At 49.4% G+C, this 15,731-nt stretch overlaps 1 protein-coding gene across 1 annotated transcript; it reads right to left on the bottom strand.

Annotated features, from left to right (window-relative positions):
* Positions 1-12,933: 12,933 nt before the first annotated feature.
* Positions 12,934-15,599, bottom strand: FCN2 (ficolin (collagen/fibrinogen domain containing lectin) 2; the record flags this gene model as incomplete). The annotated part of the gene is made up of 3 exons (XM_008587332.1): positions 12,934-13,372; positions 14,380-14,514; positions 15,468-15,599. Coding segments are annotated over 3 exons (515 nt in total), but the record flags the coding sequence as incomplete, so codon positions are not given.
* Positions 15,600-15,731: the final 132 nt, after the last annotated feature.

Below are 15,731 nucleotides of genomic sequence, written 5' to 3'. Positions count from 1 at the left end.
GCAGCACCCACCACCCTCCACCAACCCTAACTTCCTGCCAGGGGTCTCTCTTCTCAGCCTCCAGGAGCCACCCTCCTGGGCCCAGCTGCTGTGTCTCACCTGCCTGGCCCTGCCCACACCTCCCCTTGTCTGCCCCCTCGCCTTGGGCAGCTGGGCTGGATTCTGGCTGTTCTGCTGAGGGTGTTGGGAGCTGCACTCTGGGCTGAGGGTGGTGCGGGTGGAGTTGGTGGCCCGGGGCTGGCTCCACCCTGTGCCCAGACCTGGGGAGGAGGGTGGCACCATCTGAAGTGGGAGGGGCTCTGGCAAAGGCTGCAGCCTCCCCCACCTGCCGCTCCCTGGCATCAGCGCTGAAGCCAGGCTGTCTGTCTGTCTGTCCTCACTGCCTTCAGAATCCATCTGGGAGGAGAACGGGCTTCCTTCTTCTCTTCTCTGTCTCCCCACCTGAGGAAGAGTGTCCCCCTCCAATAAAGCTGATCTTTGGGAGCTGTGGCTGGCAAGAGCCCCAAACCCTGAAGTGGGGCTGAGATTCCTGCAAAATCCACCTGCCTCGTGTTCCTGCCCTCCCATTCACCGTGGGTGACAAGGTCTTCCAGAGACTCCATGCCTCGAGAACAATCTACGAGATGAGAGCTAGGAAGGGGCCGTCTTGTCGATTTCAGGCTCCGAGGGTCTAGGTGGAGCATGATCTTGCTCTCCAGAAACGGTGAAGGGATGCTGCTTTAGGCTGCCTTAACAGAGTCACAATGTCTAGAACAAGGGGGAGACCACCACATTCATCTTCGCACAGGTCAGACCACATCTGTGGCTTGGATTCTGAGTTTTGCACTCAAAGCAGCCAAGGAGGAAACGTTGGCTGGGAATGGGAGCAAAGAGCTGGAAATGAAATTCTAAGAAATTGCTGACAGCAGGGGAGAAAAGTAATGGGTGAAAAATATGGTCTGCCACAGAGCGAGAGCTGGGCACTTCAGGAGGTGACCCCAACCTTGCAGGGCTGTCATGCTCTAGGAGCCTGGGGCTCAGGACTCCTCCGTCCCCTAATCCCCATCCTCTCTGGGCTCTTGTTCTGTCCTTTCATCCCTCCGCACCCTCAGGCTCCTTTCCTCTCCTAGCAGGCTGTAATCAGGAAGAGCGGAGTGACCAACTTGTCCTCGCTAGCCTGGGACTTTCCTAGTGTGAGCACTGAAAATCCCTGCTCTCGGGAAACCCCTCAGTCTTGGGCACACCAGGATGGTTGGCCACACGAAAATGAATCTCAGTGGCCCATTAAAACTGAAGTCCCAGTCATTAGCAACAGAAAAACAAAACTAAACTAAACTGAAAACAAACCCAAACCCTGGCTCCCTTATCCTCAAGGTCAGAGAAGGCACAGGCTTCGGGAATTGCAACCGACGGAGCCTCCCCTCCTCTGTTCTGCACTGGAATGGCACTAATTACTCAGTGAAGAAAGCCTAAACCAAGCCCGCAGCCCACTGCCCCCAGAACACCTGCTCGGTGCAAAGCCCTCTCCGCAGTACGGGTGAGTCAATTCCTACTCTGAAGGAGCTCATGGTCTTGCCTGGAGAATGAGACACTTTCAGCAGCATCCGACAAACCGCATACAGGAAAGACTCTGAGCCGAGCACTGGATTCTGTCCTGTGCTTCTTCCCTCCAGGCTCAGCCTGAGGTTCTCCTGAATCCTTGTAGGGGTCACAGTCCTCGGCTACTTCCTCGCTGTCCGGCTGGCCTGGGTGCACTTCCAAACTGCAGCGCAGATACAGACAGTCCGTGTCCCAATCGACAGGCAGATGGCAAACCCGCAGAAAAGAAGGATGTGTCTTCATACGTGACCCAGCACGCCAGGATTCCTTGTTGACGTCATTATCGTCGTTGTTTATAAAATGTGTTCCTTGTTTGTGGCATTGAGACAGTGACAATGCTATTATGTGTTCAACAAACCCCACGCCCACCCCAAAGATAAAAGGAGGCCCCATTTCTAAACCTCTCTTGCAGCTAGATGGGACAACATGACAAAGCCTTAGTCAATGGAACATTCACAGAGGTTCCGCAGACTCCCTCCAGGAAAGGCCCCCAAACCTCCTGTAGCATGTCCCAGTGCAGAACCCCAAGGCCCTCTGCCTTCGGCCTGCATCGCAGCCCGGCATCGTGGTGCAAGGGGAAGGACGACACATGACAGGTGGTCTGTGACAGCAGCCGTCAGTTCTCAAGCTGACCTGTGCAGACAGCGGCACCAGGGGCACAGGCGACTGCAGCAAACCTCTAAACTCTGCGGCGCCAGCCGAGCAGCCGGACGGCGTGCGGGGCGGCTACAGAGCTTTACGTGGTAAAAGTGTTGCCTCCACTAACCTGAAAGGCAGTTCCACAGAACATCTTTGGAGCCACAAGGGAAAGACTTGGAAAACAGAGTTTTAATGGTGTATGTTTATTTTTATTGGTTGTCTGAGTAGGTGTTACAAAAAAAGAGAGAAGCTTAGGAAAGAACTTAGCAGTTTGCAGGCAGGAATAAAATGGAATAAAGATTCCAGAAATCTGAGGTTTGCAGAATTGGAAAATGCCTGAACATTCCTAGACTCTAAGCAGTAAGAGGTAGAATTTTCAAAGCCCTTGAGGAACAAAGACTAGTGAAATATATATATACACACACATTTTTTTTTTAACAGAGTGACTTGGCCTTGCAGTCAAGATCCTTCCTGCCCAAGCCTGAGAACTTGAAGAGAGACAGACTCCCTTAAGATGACAGACATGGGGAGGCATAGAGAGAAACTAGCAAAGAAACACATTGAATCTGAGAAGTGTTTCAGGCTGACAAGACAGAGGATCCGCACAGCAGGGGGAATCTGGCTTCCCAAATCCCTGCAGCAGCGGCTCTCCCGCCAGGCTCACCCTGGACCACGACCTGGGCAAGACGCAAGTTTTCCTTGCATTGCAGCCCTGGATTAGGAAGGCTGTGTGTTACAATAGCCGCTGTTCTGTCTTTACGGAGAGGTGGCTCTGGCGAGGGCAGGGCCGTGGGGGAGCCGAGAAGAAACCCGCGTTCTCCATGTTCTAAAGCTCACTCTGGGCTTTGCGCCAACTTTACCTCCTACCAATTTCTTTAGCTACACTTGAGCTACTGTTTGGTTGTCATTGTCACCGTGACTAATCAGCCTGAGGCCATATGGGTGGGAGGGGGTGGCCAATTATCTGATTTCTAGAGCTTTCCTGGAGGCTGGAGGCCCTACCTGCCCACCCCCAGATTTGGCAGAAATCCCAGTCAGGAAGCCAGCAGAGCCAGGAACAATCTGGACGTGTCCATCTGTCCACAGGTAGCAAACAGGACCCTCCCAGAGTCCTGTGCCTTCCGTGACAACAGGGGTGTTCTGAAATTTAATTGGGGTTGAAATTTAAATCATCAAATCTTAGAACCTGGAAATCTGGTGCAGCTGCTCTGGGTCATGCTCCCACCCAGAGCAAGGATCAGTGTCTCAGCAGCTCCTGACGGACGTCCATCCAGCCTTTGTTCAAAGGCCTCCAGGCGTGCGAGGCTCACCACCATTGTGGGGGCCACCAGCACAGCGTGGCCTGGGTCAGTGGTGCTCACACTGGAAGGTCTTCCTGTTGTGGAATTTAGCTCTGCATCTCCGTAAGTGCTAATCTTTGGAGAGAGCCAGGAGAACTGCATGGTAGGAAGTACAAGGTTGTTTACCCAGAGGTCCCATTAAAAGGACCTCTGCTAGTCTGGTGGTCAAGACACGGGGGTCAAGAACAGGATGCATATCCAAAAAGACCCCCCAAAACCCAGCCCATCCATTGCATACCAGGCGTGCCTGGCTCTAGAAGTAGCCGCCTACATAACAAGTGGACATCTCTGGAGTCTGAGAAGCTCAGGTGTTGTGAGCAGCATGGGGTGGCCCAGTTGCCTCAGCTGGTGACCTGTCAGGCTCCACAGCCCCTTTCTCAGGGCTGTGCAATTATGGGCACCAACTGAAGCCACTGTGTTCATCTGCGTGGTGCTTTCTTTCTTTCCGAGATTGCTGTCTTCTTTAATATACGTTTTGCTCTGAGGGGGTCCCCGGATCTTGTTCGCTCGTTCGTGTGCACCGAAACCACCAAGCAGCACCCCAGCTCTCTGGAACTAGCACATTCGTGGTTCCTAACCCAACTGTCCATCAGAACCACCTGGGGAGACTCTCAAAAATACAGATCCAGGGTCCCCATCCCAGACCTATGAAATCACGGTCAGTGGGCAGCTCCGAGAACCGGTGTTTCTGAAAGACTTCCTGTGGATTCTGATGATGAGCCATGGTAGGAAACCACAGGGCAGCCTATCAGATAGACAGAGGTGACAACCAAGCCTGTCCCCCACCCCGTGACCAGTCTTCTGTGGGCTCCGTGTCCCCAGTTTTCCAACCATTCCTCAGAATGCAAGGTAAGGGTGATCCAAAACAAAAGTAAATTCAAATGTTTAAAAAAACGCTGAACAAGGATCAAGTTAATTACAGTGAAAATTTACATTCCTTAACTAAATTGTTTTATGGAGATATGGTATTATGATTTAAGTCTTTCTCATATAGTGTCATGTATTCAAAGAAAACATAATACCCTTTGAATCAGAAAGCTCCCAAAGGAACTTATTTTTAGAAAAAATTCAATAGAAGAGAAAAAGCTCTGTACATAAACGTGTTAATTACTGGATAGAATATAAGTATTCAGCAATAACAGGAAACACTGGATAGAATGGAAGTATTCGACAATAACAGGATGTTCATTTCCTCAAATAAATATTAAGCGACCATTTAAAAAACGATAAATATGCAAACTCTAGTATAACAGAAAAATAGTTGTAAAATTAGAACATAATACTGGAAGTACAGATTTCTACTTCCAGAAATAATGGATTAGAAATCAAGGACCAAACTTCCTTTTGGAAACAAAAAAGTCTGGTCAAAGTTCAGAGATACTCTCAAGCATTAAAGATGATCAGAATAATGAGGAATTACCAGAATAAGATCCAACAGAACTAGAAATCCAGAGTGGAACCATTGCAGATATCTTTGTCTGGGGTCATTTGCCCACTGGGGAAAAGGTTTACAGGCTGTGTAGGAGTTTTAACAGCTTAGCAGGCTGAAGGAGACCAGTGTCAGAGTTTAGAGCCTGCTGAGTTTAGATCCATGAGGACTCAGGTTAGGCAGCACGCACATCAGGCCAGCAACTCTGAAGGTCTGCATCATAGAGGTGAGCGCGGCCTGCAAATAAACCAGCTCTCTCCAAATTGCAATCTGGTTTTAAGTCATTGTTGTTGGGGTGGCACAGACAATCCCAAGCAATGGAACTGGATTTCAAGTGCCAGAACATGCCTGGGTAAGTAAAGGAAAGCCTGTTCTGGAGGAAGGTAAAACACTGTGAGGTTTCAAGTCATCTTTTAAAGTCAATCTTTTAAAAAAAAAAGTCCGTGATTTCTCATGTCAGCCAAAGTAGATGTGTTAGCATTCTATTCCTGCATAACAAGTAACTGCAAACTGCACCATTTACTAACTCACAGCTCTTTACATCAGGGGTGGGGGGGTTCTCTGCTTAGGATCTCACAGGACTGACATCAAGGTGTGTGCCAAGCTGTACTCTCAAATAAAGAATCTAGGGAAGAATCAGCTTCTGGGCCAATTCAGGTTGTTTGCAGAATAGAGTTCCTTGTGCTTGTGGAACTGAGGTTTCCATTTCCTTGCTGGCTATCAGCTGGGGGCTGCTATCAGCTACCGGAGGCCCCTCGCAGGTTCTTTCCATGTGACCCCTCCATCTTCAAAGCTAGCAACAGTGCATCAAATCCTCCTCATGCTTCACATCTCTCTGACCCCCCCTTTGCCACCTGCCAGAGAAAGCTCTCTGCTTTTACAGAGCTTATGTGATTAGGTTAGGCCCACCCTGACCAATCTCCCTTTTGATTAACTCAATGTCAACTGATTAACAACCTTAATTACATCTCAAGTTCTCTTTTGCCAGGTAACATAACATAATCACTGGCATAACTGCTCATATCTACAGTGCTGGAAAGTAGAGCAGGAAATAATTGGTGGAGGGGCATTTTAGAATTATGTTTTCCACAGTGGAGTAATCCCACTGCAATCCACCTCTCCTACTGACCAGAACTAAAATCATTAGACAAAACACAAAGATCTGATGATTTGGAAAGCAAACAAAAGCAGGCAGATTAGAAAGAGAAAACAAAATCTGGGGAAATAACTCATAGGGGGAAGACGAAGCAGAACTCACAGTCTGAACCTGATTGGATAGATTGCCCACTAAAACAACAGCAAAGTCAACATTCTGACAGAAGGTTTTGAAAGAACCCAGAGTTTCGTAAAGTAATATTCAAAGTGTTCGGGATACAATCCAAGATTGCACGAAGGATGCAAATAACCAAGAAAACATAAACCACTCTGAAGGGAAAAGGCAATCAGCACCCACCAACTCTGAATGAGCAAGTGCTAGAAGTATCAATGGCTTTAAGGCAGTTACCATAATGATGCTTTAAGAAGTAAGGCAAACACTCTTGAACTTTGGAAAGAAAGACATTCTCATCAAAGGACTAGAAGCTATAAAAATTAGAATTGATATACAAATGGCCAACAGTCATATGAAAAAATGCTCAACATCACTCAGCATCCGGGAAATGCAAATCAAAACCACACTGAGATACGATCTCACCCCAGTTAGGATGGCCAAAACCCATTGATATACAAATGGCCAACAGTCATATGAAAAAATGCTCAACATCACTCAGCATCCGGGAAATGCAAATCAAAACCACACTGAGATACGATCTCACCCCAGTTAGGATGGCCAAAACCCAAGATCTATCTTCAGCTGTTTGAGGAACCTCCAAACCATTTTCCATAGGGGTTGCACCATTTTGCATTCCCACCAACAATGTATGAGAGTTCCTTTTTCTCCGCAACCACGCCAGCATTTATCTTTCAGCGTCTTTTGGATTTTGGCCATCCTAACTGGGGTGAGATCGTATCTCAGTGTGGTTTTGATTTGCATTTCCCGGATGCTGAGTGATGTTGAGCATTTTTTCATATGACTGTTGGCCATTTGTATATCAATAAGAAGATATAACAACTATACTTTTATGAAGTTGTTACAACAAGCAAACGGAAAGGACATTCTTGGGGGGGAGGGGAGAGAGGGAGGAGGGAGGGAGGTGTCGGTGATGGGCCATAATAATCATATACAGTGTATATTGACAAAATAAAAATTTAACGAAAAAAAAAATTAGAATTGAAAAATACAACAGCATAAATACAATTTCCCCAGAGTGGATCAATATCAGAATGGAGATAATAGAAGAGCCAGTGAACTTGAAGATAGGTCAATAGAAGTTATCCGCATTGAGCATTGGAGAAATAAACAGAGAGAAACTTCCACTTCTGGTAAGATGGAGTAGACATACTTCTCCCTATTCCTCTCAATAAATACAACTAAAACGCCTGACTTGAAGAAGCTGGCAACCTGGAAATGCCAATAGACACAGACAAAGAAAGCTCCAGGGAAATCCTGCTCTCTCTAGCCAAAAGCCCTGGAGAGGGCTTTTAGTGTTTTCTGTGACACTCTTATGCCAGCAAAGGCTAGGTGGAGAGCCTAGATTCCTACCCTCATCAGGCTGTAATGAGGCATCTAGGACCCCCTTGTGCCTAAATGACATTTAGAACTTTTGCCACCTCTCAGTAGTAATGAGGCCATCCCTCCCCCTGTGGCATCAGTGGAGGTCTCGTGGAGAATAGTAACAAGGCACCCAACCCCTCCTATGCAGAGAGGTATCAGTGCAGGCTTACTGGGTAGTTGAATATCCTATACTCCCACTCAGCAGTAATAAGGAGCCCCAACATTACGATACTCACATTAAAGGTAAATGGCCTAATGCACCAATTAAAAGAGAGAGATTAGCAGAGTGTATTTAAAAGCATGACCAAACTATACACAGTCTAAAAGAAACTTACTTCAAATATAGTGATATAGGCAAATTGAAAGTAAATGAGTGAGAAAAATATATTATGAAAACAATAACCAATAGAAAGCAGGAGTGGCTCTAATACTGTCAGATAAAGTAGACTTCAGAGTAAAGAAAATTACCAGAGACAGAGAGAAACATTCTAGGATAATAAAAAGTCAATCCACTAAGAAGACACAGCAATCTTGAAAGTGTGTGCACCAAACAACAGAGCTGCAAAATATGTGATGTCCATACAGGGTAACAATAGAAATGACTGCATATTTCTTACAAAAACCACTCAGGCCACTGGACAGTGGAATAACATTTTTAAAGTGCTGAAAGAAAAGAACTGCAAACCCAGAATGTTATATTAAGTGAAGATCTTCTTCAGATATGAAGTTGGGATAAAGACATTCTCAGATAAAAGAATACTATGTGAACTTATCATCAGTAATCTGCTTTAAACGAAATGCTAAAGAGAGTTCTTAGGTTGGAAGGAAAATAAAGACAGAGGGAAACCTGACGCTTTCAGGAAAAGGGAGAGCAACAGAAATGGTAAATAGCTGGGTAAATATGACAGACTATTTTTTGCCTCTTAAGTCTTTACAAATATGCATGACTGCTGAAAGAAAAATGTATAACAGTGATGGGTTTTCTATGTATGTAGACATAATACATTTAACAACCACAATATAAGAAGGCCACGTGATATGACCTGTATATTTGTAAGGTTGCCACATTTTCCTTAAGGTAGTAAAGCATCAACCCTTAGTATACTGAAAAAAGTTAGATATCTATATTGTAAACCCCCAGAGCAATCTCTAAATGAATTATGTAAAGAGATATGGTCAAAAGCCAAAAGATAAACTAAAACAATACTGAAAAAATATTCCAATAGAATGCAACTAGTGGGCCAGCCCGTGGCTCACTCGGGAGAGTGCGGTGCTGATAACACCAAGGCCACGGGTTCGGATCCCTATATAGGGATGGCCGGTTTGCTCACTGGCTGAATGTGGTGTTGACAACACCAAGCCAAGGGTTGAAATCCCCTTACCGGTCATCTTTTAAAAGAAAAAAAAAAAAAATACAACTAGCAAGATAATAAGTTTCAATTCAATCACATACATGAGTACACTATGTCTAAATGGTGTAAACAGAAAAATTTTTTTTTTTCCTTTTTGTCTTTTTTCGTGTCCGGCAACGGATCGCAACCCTCAGTGTCGCGCCTGTACCGGACCGGGACCGGCAACGGGATCGCAACCCTCGGTGCTGCGCCCGCACCTCACTCAGCCAGTGAGCGGGAACCGGTCTGTATGTGGGATCCGAACCCTCGGCGGGAGCGCCGCCGCGCTCCCAAGCGGCGCACTGTAGCAGTGCGCCACCGGGCCAGCCCCCTAAACAGAAAATTTTTTAAAAATTAATTTTCTTTTTTTTTTTTTTTCCTTTTTGTCTTTTTCTGTGTCTGGCAACGGATTGCAACCCTCGGTGTTGCTCCCGCGCCTCACTCAGCCAGTGAGCGGGAACCGGTCTGTATGTGGGATCTGAACCCTCGGCGGGAGCGCCACCACACTTCCCTAGCGGCGCACCACAGCAGTGCGCCACCGGGCCGGCCCGCCACCACAAGACTAAGTCAATTAGTTAATTACTCATTTTAGATTGGACTTATATGAGACTTTCTTTATAATAGGCCAAATTCTTTAAATACTGTAAGACTATGAAATATCTAACTTGTCCAGATTCCTTAATGCAAAAGTCATAATTCTACGGCTTTGATTATATTAATCATTTCTAGACTTAACTCTAAGTCTTCCCAGGTTTTTAAGGTGTTTATCCACTATGGAAGAAAAGTTCCACCCCGGTTAATGAATTTTGTATTTGACCAGAGATCATGGTTGGGACCTGGTGGGATCTGGTCAGCCCCTGGTGGGATGCAGGAACCTCTCCTTGCAGTTACAAAGTCTAGGACACTGGACATCAAGAAAAAAATGTGTGTGTTGCTCCTGTCCTTGGATCCAAGCATGTGCATTTTGTTTAATAACAGTTTTTAAATTGTGGATCATAACACCTACACAAAAGCGCATAACACAAAAAGTGTAGCTTAAGTCCTTTACCACCCTATAGCAAACACGCGTGTAATCACCACCTGGTAAAGACCCAAATCACTGCCAGTCCCCAAAGGCCCGTCCCTGTTCTTTCCCAGCCACGACTCTGTCCCACAGCCAAACGCAGTCACTTTCTTACTTTTCTTTTTTTTTTTTTTGTCTTTTTTTTTTTACTGACCGGTAACGGGATTGCGACCCTTGGTGTTGCGCCCGCACTGCGCTCAACCAGTGAGCGGGAACCGGGATCCACGTGGGATCTGAACCCTCAGCGGGAGTGCCGCCACACTCCCAAGCGGCGCACTCTCCAGTGTGCCACCGGGCTGGTCCCTTACTTTTCTTTATTCCTTTACCATGTACCTGTGCATCCAGAATACAAGGGTACTTCAAAAAGTTCGTGAAAAAATATAATTAAAAGATAATACAAATATTTCCACAAACTTTTTTTTTTTTTGTCTTTTTGTCTTTTTTTGTGACTGGCAACGGATCACAACCCTCAGTGTCGCACCCGTACCGGACCGGGACCGGCAACGGGATCGCAACCCTCAGTGTTGCCCCCACTCCCCGCTCAGCCAGTGCGCGGGAACCGGTCTGTATGTGGGATCCGAACCCTCGGCGGGAGCGCCGCCATGCTTCCCAAGCGGCGCACTGTAGCAGTGCGCCACCGGGCCGGCCCCTCCACAAACTTTTTGAAGTACCTTTTTACTATAGGTTACCTTTGCTTTTGAAAAAAAAAACACTTCACGTAAAGTGGAATCAATAGTACGGTACTCCCTTGAATCTGGCTTGTTTCGCCACTGTATTTGTGAGACTGTCACTCCCGTTGTGTGGTTGGGGCTGTTTAATTTCCATCGCCCTGTGGAGATCTACTGAATGGCTATCCTCGCGTTTGGTTTTGTTTTTCCTTTTTCCTCCCGATGGGCAGTCGACTCCAGTTTGGACCTACTGAGAATGTAACAGTCCCCCTTTATCTGTGGTTTCAGTTTCTTGCAGTCAACCATGGTCTAAAAATATTAAATGGAAAATTCAAGTTTTAAATTGTGCGCCATGTTGCATCATGGGATGACATCTCCAGCCGTCCTGCTCTGTCCCGCCCAAGGTGTGAAGCACCATTTACCCAGTGCCACCCACCTGTTAGTAACTGAGTAGTCATCTCAGTGTCAGATAGAGAAACACGGCACACACAGGGTTTGGTACTGTCTGAGGTTTCAGGCTTCCACTGTGAGTCTTGAGACATATCCCCGGTGGATAAGGGGGGACTACTGTATTTGGCTGTAAATATTCCTGGTCATGCCCCTGGTCACATGACAGGCACTTCCAGGCCATGAAGTGGAATTACCAGATCAAAGGAACATGTGTCTTCTGCTCTAATAGTTAATGCCAAACTGTTTTCCAGTCTGGTGAATCCCCTCGCATGGCTGCCAGCGGTGGATGAAGGTCCCCCCCGACCAGCCACCCCACACTCGGTGCTGTCAGCTTTTCCAGTCCTATCAGTTCTGAGGAGTGCACAGCAGAGCCTCATTCTGGTTATGATTTGTATTTCTCTGATAAGTAATAAGTAGAGAACCTTTTTATAAATATGCTGGCCCTGTGGATACCACTCTTGTGGAGTGTCCATTAAAATCTCATACCCACTTTTTTTTACTGAGCTGCTATAATTTTTTTACTGTTTGCAGGAGTTCTTTCAGATATGAGCCTTTGCCTTTTCTTTTTTTTTTAATCGGCTATGGTAGGCAGGATAATGTCCCCTCTCCCCTGCCAAAGACCCCCTGCCCTAATGCCCAGAACCTGTGAATACCTTCCATGGTAAAACAGACAAAAGAGACGCTGCTGACGTGACTAAGGTGCAGACCTGAGAAGGGTTTATCCAGGTGGGCCCAGTCTAATCACATGAGTCCCGGAAAGTGGGGAGCCTTTGCTGACTGGTCAGACGGAGACGTGACATAGGAAGGACAGAGAGATGAATGCTGCTGGCTTTGAAGTTGGAGGAAGAGGCCGCAGCCAAGACATGCCAGGTGGTCTCTAGAAGCTGGAAAAGGCACAGCACAGATTCCTCCTGGGGCCTCCAGAGGCTGCAGCCCCCCGACACCCCGCTTCCAGCCCAGGGAGACCTCTGCTGGACTTCTGACCTACAGAGCTGTGACATAAACATCTGTCGTTGTGGCAGCAGCAGAAACAAAATACATACATGTTGCCAAGTGATTGTGTCCGTCTGTGACTTTCTTTTACTCTCTCAGAGTGTCCTTTGGTTGACAGAAGTTCTCGACCTTGGCGCGGTCACACTCCTCCCCCCTTCCCTTCATTAAGTCTCCCGGAGCAGGGGTTCGTGTCATGCGAGACGGGCCCCACCCTGGCTCCCGTGTGGACAGCCTTGACCCACTCTCCCCTTCCTCGGGGCCGGGGTTTGGTGTTTTAGCTCTTCGTGGGGGGCAGCTGGCCCAGAGCACAGACGTGGGATGGGAAGCAGACATTCCTACTTAACTTCTTCCCCTTTTCCTGAAACTTTTCTAGGCCCCAAGTGACATCGTTAAAGACGCATGAAGAGCTGTGCGTGAGTCATAAGGGGAGGGAGGCTTGGGGTGACGCAGGGGCCGCCCCATGTCAATTAGTGGAGGCGGCTGAAGGCTGAGTCCATGGGAAAGTCACATAAGCCCTTTGGACACCTCTGACGTTGTCTGGGACATGGGCACCCTAGTTCTTCTCAACCTACCAAATTCCTGAGAAACCCCTGCTGCACGACGGCTGTGGGGAAACACTCAAAACCACGGTGTTCAAGAAACACAAACTAAAACTGGACGAGCTCGTCTGTCAGAAAGCAAGCATGTTTTAGAGCCATCGTGTCCCTCCTGGGGACATTGTGGGGGTGCGGGGAGAGGACGGGCTTCCATGTTGCGGGTTCTATAACTCTGCAAGGCAAGGGACGGCAGGGAGCGCAGGGTGAGCACGTTCCTTGGCTGGGGACAGGATGAAGAGCTGTGATGTCGCCGTGCTCTGTGCTTATGGAGCCCTCCCTGCCAACACACAGGGGTCCTCTTCGGGCCACCTGGTCCCGCTAAAGCTAGGCGGGCCGGACCTTCATCTCAGACACCTTGTAGCTGTATTTGTAGCCATTCCCGGTCCTCCAGTTGACACCATTGGCGTAGCTCTCATGGGAACCCCCCAGGTAGAGACCGTTCAGGTTTGACGAGTGACAATCAGTGTACCACCAGGCCCCCTTGAACTGCACAGCACAGTTTGAAGACTGCTGGTCATTGTCCTGGTCTTTGGTGGTGAAGGACTGGTTGTTGTGGGGTGTCAGAGAATCCCCTGCTCAGAGAAAAGGAGGGTTTTGTGGATGCGGGACCAAGCCCTGCTATCTGGTGCCTCACCTGGTCCTGCTCCACCTCTGATGGGTGTCCTCGTCACTTTAGAGATGGACCAGCGGAGGTCCAGGGGGTAAATGACCTGCCCAGGCCTTGGGGGAAGAGGAAACAGAGGCACAGCTCCTGCCTCGGGTCCAGGTCTTCTGCCCACAGCCCACCATCCCCCTCCAGCCATCCCCTCCCCTCTGGGCTTCTCCCTGCCCCCTGGTTGCCCTGGTGGTCCCTTAGGAGGTACGGCCTGGCCTTCATGCAGGGGCCCGTCCTGATCTCGAGCCCTGGGCATGTCGCTCACTGCAGGCTCCTGCAGGTGAGCACGGTCACGACTGAGCCTCAGCTTTACCACCTGCAGAGAGCAGGTGATGTTCCTGTCCTGCTTCCTTGCATGTGTAAAACAAGTTTATAAACTCCGAGGCTCTCGTTGTCAGAGCTCCCCCAGGGAGACCCTCGCTCCGTGCGGCTCTGGGCACAGCACAGTTAAATAAGCTTCGTGCCACAGCCGTGCTCAGAGCCTTCAGGGAACAGCTGTGCGGTGCGGGTTCCCCAAGCAGATGCTCTGTAGGACACGCCTCCCCAAGTCACGGGGCCGGAGTCATTTTGGTTAAGAATGCCCCACGGGGCTCGAGTTCCGTAGAACACAGTTTGGGAAACAGGGCTCTAAAGCCCCGTGAGAAATGACCGCGCTCTTTCAGGGCTCAGCAGTGACCATGGTCATTTGTCGTAGGCCCCCCTCATAGACAGCTCACTGTGAGGCAGACACAGCCTTAGGAGCGTTAACTGATGCTGTGCTGTGACCCCACGCTACATGGAGACGCGGGTCTACATTAGTGTCTGCATTTATAGATGGAGAAACCAGGCTCAGAGAGGCACGGTCCTAGCCCAAGATCGCCCAGGGAAGACAGAGCCAAGATCCTGGAGGAAGCCCAGGCCATGAGGCCCAGTCCAGACACGCACCTGCACTGCCCCCGACAAAGGCCCCCAGGACCAGCTTGTACTTCTCCGCCTCGGCCGCCATCCTGAATGACGTGTACTTGGCAAACTGGCGGTTTCCCTCAAAGTCCATGAGGTCTACCCGGAGCTCACTGGTTCCTGCCGGAGAAAGGTTTTAAAATCCTTAAACATCCTTCTGCCACCAGGCATGAGAGGTGGGGTTGGGCACATTCTCAAGGGAATGTGTGAGAATGCCCTGCTGAGGTGAGGACTTCTGGGACGTGTCCCTGTTTCTAAACATCTTCCTGTGATTCCAAAAGCCAGGCCTGAAAGCCCGCACGTGGTGTTTATTTGATGGAGTGAAGCATTACTTTATTTTGAAGGTGTCAATTCTCCTGCACATGGAGAAGTTGGCCGCTAACACGGCGGCGGGGGGAGCTAGAGCCGTAGCTTCCTTGGCAGGAATCGAGGCCCCTGAGCAGATGCCTGCAAGGCGGCCCCGAGGTCGTGGATGGAGACAGCACAGGTCAGCAGTTTAGCAGTTTTCCTCAGGACCAGTCCTGATGACAATAGCGTGGACAGAGTGGGGTGATGCCCTCTCACTGTTGGGGTGTGGGCATGGATGTGGCGCAGGTTAGAGCCAGAGGAGGTAGGGAGGGTTCAGTGGGAATGACGTGCCAGCCACACACAGACCACCCAGCCCTGCTGTCCCCCTCCCGCTTCCTACTCTTGGCTTCTGTGATGTGAATGGCCTTGACACTGGGACAAGGCTCCACCCTAGTGCTCTAACATTCCCTGACACTGACATGTTGGGAGACACAGCAGTGAGTGCGCATCTGAGGACGTCGCAGCCCTGCGCAGTGTCTGCTCAGAGCCCCACCGCCCGTGGGTCCAGAGAAGCGGGTCTCGTGTTCCAGATGGCCCAGGTCTAAGGGGCTGGGCANTCGCCTCCCCCATCATTTCTGAGCCTCCCCGTCCTCAGTGAAAGGAGGGGGCACCTGAGACACAGAGCCGAGTAGAGGAGGCTCAGCGTGTGTTCTCCTGCCAGGTGGGCACCTGCTCTCCGGGATTCCCAGGCCGCCCGCCTCAGCCCGAGGACCCCAGCCCGACACTCACAGTCCAGCCCCCACCGTCTGTGTCCATGTCACAGAGCACAGTCAGGGGCCGGCAGTCGGCCAGGTAGATGGTGTGCCAGCCGCTCAGAAAGTGCCCCCGGGTGAGCAGCTCCTTGCAGGTCCGCGGTCCTGGCAAGGGAACCAGGAAGGGATGCCAGGCAGGGATGCCAGGCAGGGACAGTGGGAGGGGAGGGAGGGAAGGGAAGCAGGGACAGCAGGGGTCTGCATGGACAGAGAGCACCCGGAGGCCTGGGACAGACA

The sequence above is a fragment of the Galeopterus variegatus genome, unplaced genomic scaffold (genome assembly GCF_000696425.1).
Source record: "Galeopterus variegatus unplaced genomic scaffold, G_variegatus-3.0.2 Scaffold4334, whole genome shotgun sequence".
Taxonomy (NCBI): Eukaryota; Metazoa; Chordata; class Mammalia; order Dermoptera; family Cynocephalidae; genus Galeopterus; species Galeopterus variegatus.
This window is presented reverse-complemented; position numbering and strand designations above follow the sequence as displayed.